Source organism: Schistocerca gregaria, chromosome 2 (genome assembly GCF_023897955.1).
Source record: "Schistocerca gregaria isolate iqSchGreg1 chromosome 2, iqSchGreg1.2, whole genome shotgun sequence".
NCBI classification, from domain to species: domain Eukaryota; kingdom Metazoa; phylum Arthropoda; class Insecta; order Orthoptera; family Acrididae; genus Schistocerca; species Schistocerca gregaria.
In genome coordinates, this window is record NC_064921.1 from 476,897,311 (window position 1) to 476,906,033 (window position 8,723).

The 8,723-nt window shown below is 36.8% G+C and overlaps 1 protein-coding gene across 4 annotated transcripts in view; it reads right to left on the minus strand.

The window, feature by feature from the left end:
* The window catches only part of LOC126326853 (signal transducing adapter molecule 1), a 46,401-nt gene extending 38,768 nt beyond the window's left edge, over nucleotides 1-7,633 (minus strand). The window contains exons 1-4 of one of the 4 annotated variants that reach the window (XM_049995796.1): nucleotides 6,859-7,633; nucleotides 6,285-6,445; nucleotides 5,854-6,099; nucleotides 1,448-1,523 (exon numbers count right to left, since the gene is read on the minus strand). In XM_049995796.1, coding sequence (XP_049851753.1) covers nucleotides 1,448-1,523; nucleotides 5,854-6,099; nucleotides 6,285-6,445; nucleotides 6,859-6,901 — 526 coding nt within the window. In that variant the 5' untranslated portion in view covers nucleotides 6,902-7,633. The remainder of the gene's footprint in view (nucleotides 1-1,447; nucleotides 1,524-5,853; nucleotides 6,100-6,284; nucleotides 6,446-6,858) is intronic. The other 3 variants (XM_049995797.1, XM_049995807.1, XM_049995800.1) reach the window with 3 other exon arrangements.
* Between the last annotated feature and the right edge of the window lie 1,090 nt (nucleotides 7,634-8,723).

Consider the following 8,723-nt stretch of genomic DNA (forward strand, 5'->3'; position numbering starts at 1 on the left):
GGCATTTGAGTGTTTAAAACAAGACACTACAGAATGTGATGGCAAATGTCACCATTCATTAGCAGCATATCCGTACTGTAAGTGGCATTCATTCTGGCAAGATTGTGATGTAATTCCAAAGACTGCTTGCAGAAGACACGTTTAATTGCACAAACGAATATTGTATGAGCTGCAAAACACATAGTGCCATATGTTAGTAGCTTTTAACTATTTCACAACTTCTGCAATAATTCCTACAGCTTCCACACCAAACCTACCTTTTGCTGCAATCATCTGTCAATCTTAGTTTTTGAGGTATTTAATTTTTAAATCGGGGGCTCCTTTGCTGGACACCCAATACTATGCTTACACTGACACCAATAGGTGCAGAGGCTTTGTATCTTTTATTGTTTTCCTGGTACCTATATGTGAAAGTTTCATTACTTCACATTATGTAGGGGAATGTTAGTGACATGGGTAAGTCTGGACCTTTTGAAGTTTGTATTGTTTTATGGATTGTTCAATCATCATTAGTCTATGTTCTTATTTCATTTGGAGTGGTTCTGCTCTTTCACATTAGGAGGATCTGCTGTTTTATGTAAGCCCAGTTCTGCAAGTGGTTTTCTGTGCAGTCTTAGAATACACAAGACGAACTTTCTGCTTACATGCCATGCACATGAGACTCAATACATTACCCCCTTCTAGTTGACGTATATGGATATTCTGTACATATTTTAGTATCTTCTATTACAAGCTCTACCAGTTTTCTTGTAGATTGACAATGTGTATAGTCATTGAATAGTCAATATGTATAAAATAGTTTATGTTTATGTGATACAATGCAATCTCTCCCACCCAAAGAAACTGCAGCATGCTGATGTAACCATAACGCAAAAATGCTATTAGTATTTTAACACTAAGAATATAAAGGATGACTCTTCATAACAAATCGAATCGCACAGCAATAAAAATATTTTGTCATTTCTCCAAATATTTTAGGTGCTGGTTGAACAAGCTGTTTTAAAAACTATTTTCAATTGAGAGTACTGGTATTTTTATACTGCACATCTTGACACTGAAAAACTTACTAACATTAGAAAAGCATACTGACATAGGAAGCTACACAACAGGAGTAAAAACAAAATGTAAGAAAAGTTCTCTCCTCAGGAAAGATTGTACTTATCTAAAGTTGAAAGAGTATTCATCAGCTGTTTGACAATGGATAAGTATGAGGGAGGGGTTTACCAAAAGTTGGAAATATTAGTTCATTGGGTTGAATCAAAATTCATCATTTTTCCTCAATAACAAGCCCGGCACCACAATGATTTGCAAAACCGTAACAAGAGATGTTCATTTAGAATGTAATCTTCATTAACATATTAATCACAATAAAAACTAAAACAAGACACACACACACACACACACACACGACTTGAAACATGCTACATTAAGAACATATTCCACTTGCCTTTCGCAATGTCATCTTCCTCTTGTTGACTAGACACTACATTTGGGTCTCTGCTGACTGGTGCAGGTTGCCTCGGCTAGGGGAGGGAAAAAGTAAAAAATAAACTGACGAAAATCTATAGCTCGTAACGGTAAAAAAATCTAGTCACAGTAATCAGTACATACAAATATCCCTTTTACAATAAAAGGAAAAAAATTAAACAGACCACATGGTTTAGGGTTATTACTGTCATCTGAAACCTGAAAAGAACGCACGGAATTTATACAATCCTTACCCATTCATTGTAAGATCATCACTGCAGAAAAATATTTTACTTATATGATCACTGTCAACAGCAGCTACCCAAGATTCACTGTTAAGTGATTACCACTGTTAATTGAAGACTCATTTTATGTACACTCATACCATTGCAAACTTCCTCCCTTAGGTATATACAAAACAGAAAAAGCAGCAAACAAAATACATACTGCCATATAAACAGCTCATGGATTCACAAAAGTATAAATTAGTTCCTTGAATGCAATTAAAATAGGATATACAGCCATCACTCAGGTGGCACTAAATATATCAAATGCATGGTAGCTGAACACTGGGGATGACAGGTGGCACAGTTATCAGTGTCCTTACAGATGAACCTCTAAGGACAATTAGAACTCCAGGAGAGGGACAATCTGAAACTTGGCCAAATTCTGAGTAATAGGTTAGTCATTTTAAGACAAAGAATCTGATTCTGTTAACCAGAATCAAACAATTTGCAGTTCAGGGAAGTCTTATTTGGCAGTTCAGCTGAATGAGAGTGAAATAGAATTACTAACACATATTCTGAGCAGAGAACTGTATCTAATAACATCATCTTAGATCTTTTCTGGAACTCGTGGACAATACTAAACAACGCAATGTGAAAATTTTTCAGAATATAAAATATGAAAGACTGAAATAATGTATTTTAAAAGTAAACATGGTAGACATTATGACACAATAAAGCCTGCTGTGGTAGACACCTTTTAGTATGCACAACTCTCTACATATCTACCAGGGTAAAAAAGAAATTGTCATACAAGGGGACCTTGGGAACTTCCCTGCCCTCTGATTTTCCTTTTACTTACATGTTTTGAAGGCCAGTGCCTGGACATTACCAAATTTTAAAACTAGAAGATTACTTCACATAAACATAAGTTTTGATACAGGTGAGTCCAAATTTTTAATTTGCTGGGAATACTTGCATGCCATCATTATCTAAAATAAAGATATTTTATCACAATCTGGATTCGGTATTCATTAGTATTGCCATTTAATAATAAATACGGAATTTAAATAAGAGTAAAAAATGCAACTATTGAGAATCTAACCCATGCCTTTAGGATCACTATGCTAATACACTATGTCTCTCACAGCTGCTAGCAATGACCTTCAAATCTTAAGCACAGAGAAAATCAAAGAGGACCAGTCTGTATGGTCGCCTTATTAGAAGTAACAACCTAGCACCAAAGCAGTTTTGAGGAAAACATCCCGAGGTGTAATACATCAGTCATAGACTGAAATGTTCCATATCTTTGATATCCACTTGCCAATGAAAGATGTTTGTGGGTTAAGACAATTAGTAAGCAGGAAGCACCCCACTTTCGGGAGATGCTTTGATAGTTTGTGCAGATCAAAACTGTACCGATCTTGCGTTATCAAGAATGCAGACTGCAGGCTGGCACTTCCACCTGCTGGGTGGAGTCCTTTGCTCTTTGGGGCCATGAGCGGGAAGACATGGAGTGCACGTGACCTCCATGACACCAAATAAATCACCATGGCATTAATGTTCAGATTTTACTGTACTACCATTCAGAGTCTCAAGAGAGATGGATGCATGACTATATCTAACTGGAATGTAATGTATGTGTAGTAAATTCATTAAGAGAAGTAGGATTTGTGCATTATAGGAATTAAACTGAGTTCAACTTCTCCGAGTGTGTTACTCCACTGGAACAAAAAATTCTTTCAGTACCTTCGATGCAACAGATCAAAGTCTACAGAGGAGAAAACTGTGTCACGGTTCATGGATACTGAATAGCGAGAACCTTGCAGCATTGGTATTTGAAATGTAGAGCAGCATTTAATGAAAGTTACTTGACAGCCATAATAATGTTGTGACTTACTTTTTAAAGCCCCTTGTATAGTCATGTAAAATGCTTTAACATTTGTTAGTTGGGGCAAATTAACAGGGCAAATGCCCAAAATTCATAAATGTTTGAGCATTTACAAATTTTAAAGATTAACTGAGAAGTGGCACTTGTAAAAAAATGTTTAACTGATGTTTTGTACTGGAAATTGTTTTTTGCAACACTGCTTCTGTAATGATCATCTAACTAAGTTGAAAAAGCTGCTTGAGAGTTAGAGAAGAGTTATTCAAGGAAATAAATTGGACAGTTTTAATGAGGTCAATTCTCATGGTAGTAAAAAATATATTGCCGATTCTGATTCCATGAGTCAAAAAATCACCGATTCTCTAGGAACCTAACAGTATTGTAATCTAATGATTCCAGCATCTTCAGCATAGATTCTTTGTTAATAAATCTTTATTATGTTAGTGTTCTCATTTCATCTTCAAAGTAGTGTAGTCATACGAAAGTTGTTAAACAAAGGAGCGGAATAGGAACTATAGTATGTCTCAAGTCACTGCATCTAACAAAGCTTCCCCCCCCCCCCCCGAAAACAGTTTAACATTTAAGAATACATTCATTATTAAGAAGCGCATGCCAGCCGTTTAATACATTCAGTACATTTTGTTATCAGTAATCATTCCTCAGTAATATTGAGAGATTTGACACAGATTATAAAGTGTGTTACATTACCTAAGGACAATTTGTTTTTTAAATGTATATATACCTGCTTATCACCACACAGCTGTTCAAGACAGAGTGAGTGAGTTTTTTTGAAGTGACTGTTAAAAAAAAACCTTTCCTTCTTGGTAATAATATCAATGAACGACATACTAATATCGAGAGTATCATCTCATCCCTTATTTTAAATGGTAAAATACACATTTTAGCAGTAATTTTAGAAGTTCTTTTTTTATATAAATGCCCAGATTTTGGACATTTAAAACTGCTTTGGGCAAATGCTCATTTGTACATGTTCTGTGCATTGGGCATTTGCCTGTCCCACATCACTACTGTTGGAAAACGAATAAGTCAGTCCAGATCAAAACCACTGATTTTTGTTAATTCTTTAACTTTGATGTGTTAGTCTCCCCATTTTTTAAATTTTTTTTACATTTGCCACCAACCATGCAGTTTACAAATAGCACAAATGCCAATACCTTCTAGCAATGTAGTCAATGTTTTTAGGTTTCAAAATGGAAGAAAAACTGACTTTCGACGAACTTTGGGGAGTCAATTTGTATGTACAAAACTATTGAAGCTATAGAGCTGACTTCTCATTTCATAGTTATTTTACTGCATTTCCATTTCATATGAAATACAAGTACTGTGAAATGAAATTAATATTCCAAAAATAAAAAACTTATTTTTTAAAAATCTCTAACGCAGCCCTAATTTTTCTTTGAAAAGTGTATGCCTCTTACACATATTCTGTACACCTTTGATAAAAATGAAAAATAGAAAAAGATGAGTTGAAAGGGAGTTTAAATTTTAAATATATTCCTGCACCACACTCATTTTTCTTGCATCTAGCCATAAAAACAGTGTGAAACATTTTACTTTTTGTTTACTCTACAGCTATGTTCGATAAACAATAAACTAATATCTAACAGTAAGATCTGGACCTTCTGTTGATTTGATGTGGACTGACTCTACCAAACCTTGAGCATTGCTAGCTTTGTGACAGTGGCAGAATTATGTACCACCATGTTTGAAGATCTGTACATTCCTAAAAATGAGATACTGAAGATAAAGTAACCCACTGTGAGTATAACATTGTGACAGCAAGTAAAAAAAAAAAAGTGTATTCCCACAAGGAGCATCCAAGTTAGTAAAAAAGGGAAACAAAAGCAGCACTTTCACAGAATAATCCACCCACTATTAATGGTAAACCAAAAGGTTCTATTCGTGTAATTTTGTATGAAGTGTGTCATAAGTGTTTAGCAATTTCATAACTTCAGCAATCTCTGTAGCACTTGTTCCCGTTCTTTCATTGTCATATGTCTAGCTTATACTGACCATTCTCCTAGATGGTTTCCGTGCTACTGAACAAACAATACTAGTATATTGGCAATAATATGCAACAATCATGTTTGCCATTAAAACTACTACTTAATGATTCATTGTTCTAATGTTTTTCAATTAACCCTTGTCAACTTCCATTGATATCATGACTATGAGGCCAAATAACTCCAAAGATGTTACAGAACCTAATGTGTTCACCTCTGAATTGTTTACTAAAACCTTACTGACACTCACCATGTCGGAAAGCTGTGTGAAGTCTGCACCGTCTTGTTTAAGCCTGGTATACAAAGATGGTATGAGATTCAGTTGAGGGTCTGTTTTGAAATCACCTTCAGCCCACTTTTTCAACAACTGTTTCAATTTATCAGCAATTCGTGGCTGACTTCGGGCTAGCAGTTTTCGAAATTCTGTTTCAAAATCTCTTGATGCAACTTCCAGATGGAAGGGCTTTCCACAATTGCTCACACAGGCATCCAGTAACTGAAATAAAAAAGAAATCTAATTGTATATATATTTATGTTTTACTCTGGACATGGTATGTAAGATAACAACTTGGATTTGTTAATGGGAGATTTCTGTTAGGGTCAGGAAAAGCTTAATTAGTTAATCTGCAAAAAATACAAAACTGACTCTCCATAATTAGTATGATCTGATGCAGATCTTACCGTTAAGGCTTGCATAACAATGTGGGGATCCTGGTGATTAAGCCGTCTCACAATAGACCGCAAACAGTCCTTAGCATGTGTAGGTGAAGTCCCCACTTTGTCACATATGTCCATGATCAGCCCCCATTCTTCCGAAGTATTCTTCTCGTCAGTGGCTTTCTCTAAATAGTGACACACTGCATGAAGTACTTGAATACTTTTAAAAAACGGTGGTGACTACTGATTTAAAGAAATTAGCTTTTATTAATGTAAAGTCCTCCATGCAGTCACTGACTACGCAGAAATCCGGCAACGTTCTACAGTATTTTGCGAGAGCTGTTCTAATATGACGATATTTACAACCATTTAAAACAAAGGTTCCCTGACAAAACAGATTTGGTCTCCAGGAAATTAACCAAACTGACATGAAGGGATGATGCACATAAAAGCATGCAAATAACAGTGCTCGCAATTTTCTCAAAGCACACACACACACACACACACACACACACACACACACACAAATTAAATGACACACTATATCACACGTCAAGTGAAACCTGACAAATGTTATGACGAGTGGAAGAAACCTTACCAACATCAGCATCAAACGGTGATGACGTAGAAAATATTCCCATTTTCTGGCCCGAAATTACTGTCACAAATAACTATCTTGATATTCGCCTTTAATTTAGCAATCACAAACCTTATCATTCAGGTGACTTTTGGTCATTGCCCGTATAAACACACACTCTGTGAAACAGGTACAGATAACTAATAGCAACCCAGCTGCATCATCGATTCTAAGATATTAGTTTTCTCAATGAATGAAACGTCACGAATATTACAGTTGTATCAGCGTAGTTGTATTATTCCGACAGTGGAGTTCAGTAATATTTCTGCCAGTGCGAAAGTATCAGTACTTATGAATCTGTGATAATAACAATCTCACAGTTTCTTAGCTGGAATGGACTCAGTTTGATCGCTGGCCCCTGCGTTCGAACGAATACCCACATCAAAATAGAAATATAAATCGTAATATCACAACTGACAAACAGCGTAGTTGATAATTGTTTTTCATTTTCTGCAGGCAACTATAACAAGCAGAGTTTCTAAGATTTATAGCATCAAATGCGTTCCTTTCGCCTACTGCCAACATAAAATTACACGAAATATATGTAAGGCACAAGTTGACTCCTTTTATTTTCAATTAATATAGTACTAACGCAATAATGAGCGACCCTGATTCTCCTTATTTTCAGTTTTTTTAAACAATAGTCCCTTTTTCGCTATTCTGTAGTACAATATACTAATGTACGCCATGGGATTGAGATATCCAAATATACAGATGGCGTTAGCACCGCGTACACAAGGTATAAAATGGTCGTAGTGCATTGACGCAGCTGTTATGTGTACTACCTAGGTGACTCTTGTGAAAAGGTATCCGATGTCATTATGGTAGCACGACGGGAACTGACAGAGTCTGCAAGTAGAATGGTAGTTGGAGCAGCATGCATGGAACATTTCATTTTGGAAATCGTTAGAGAATTCAATATTTCGAGATACACTATGTCAAGAATGTACCGAGAATACCAAACTTCACGCATTGCCTCTCGACAGGGACAATATAGTGGCAGACGACCTTCACTTAACGACTGAGAGCAGCTGCATTTGCACAGCGTTGTCAGTGTGAACAAACAAGTAACATTGTGTGGAATAACCGCAGAAATCAGTGTGGGACGTACAACAAATGTAAACATTAGGGCACCGCAGGAATTTTGCGTTAATGGGCTATGACAGCAGACAACGGACGCGAGTAACAGCATGGCATCTCCTGCAGCACCTCTCCTGGGCTCTTGACCATATCAATTAGGCCCTAGATTACTGAAAAGTACCGACATTAGTTGGTAAGAGCTGATGGTAGGATTCGAGAGTCGTGCAGACCACATGAAACCATGGACCAAACCTGTCGACAAGGCACTATGCAAGCTGCTGTTGGCTCCACAATAGTGTGGACAGTGTTTACATCATATGGGCTGGGTGCTCTGTTACAACTGAACCAATCATTGACTGGAAATGATTAAGGTAGACTACTGGGAGGTCATTTGCAGTCATTCATGGACTTCACGTTCCCAAAAAACGATGGAATTTTTATGCATGACTGTGCTAGAGGTCACGAGGCCTGAACTGTTCCCCATTGGTTTGAGAAACATTCTCAGGACAATTCGAGCAAATGATATGGTCATCCAGGTCGCCTGACATGAATCCCATTGAACATTTATGGGACGTAATTGAAAGGTCATTTTGCGCACAAAATCCATCACTGGCAACACTTTCGAACCAAGCACAGCATGGCTCAATATTTCTGCTGGCGACTTGGTGAGTCCATGCCACGTCGACTTGCTGCACTATGCCAGGCAAAAGGAGGGCCAACACAATATGAGGAGGTATCGCACGACT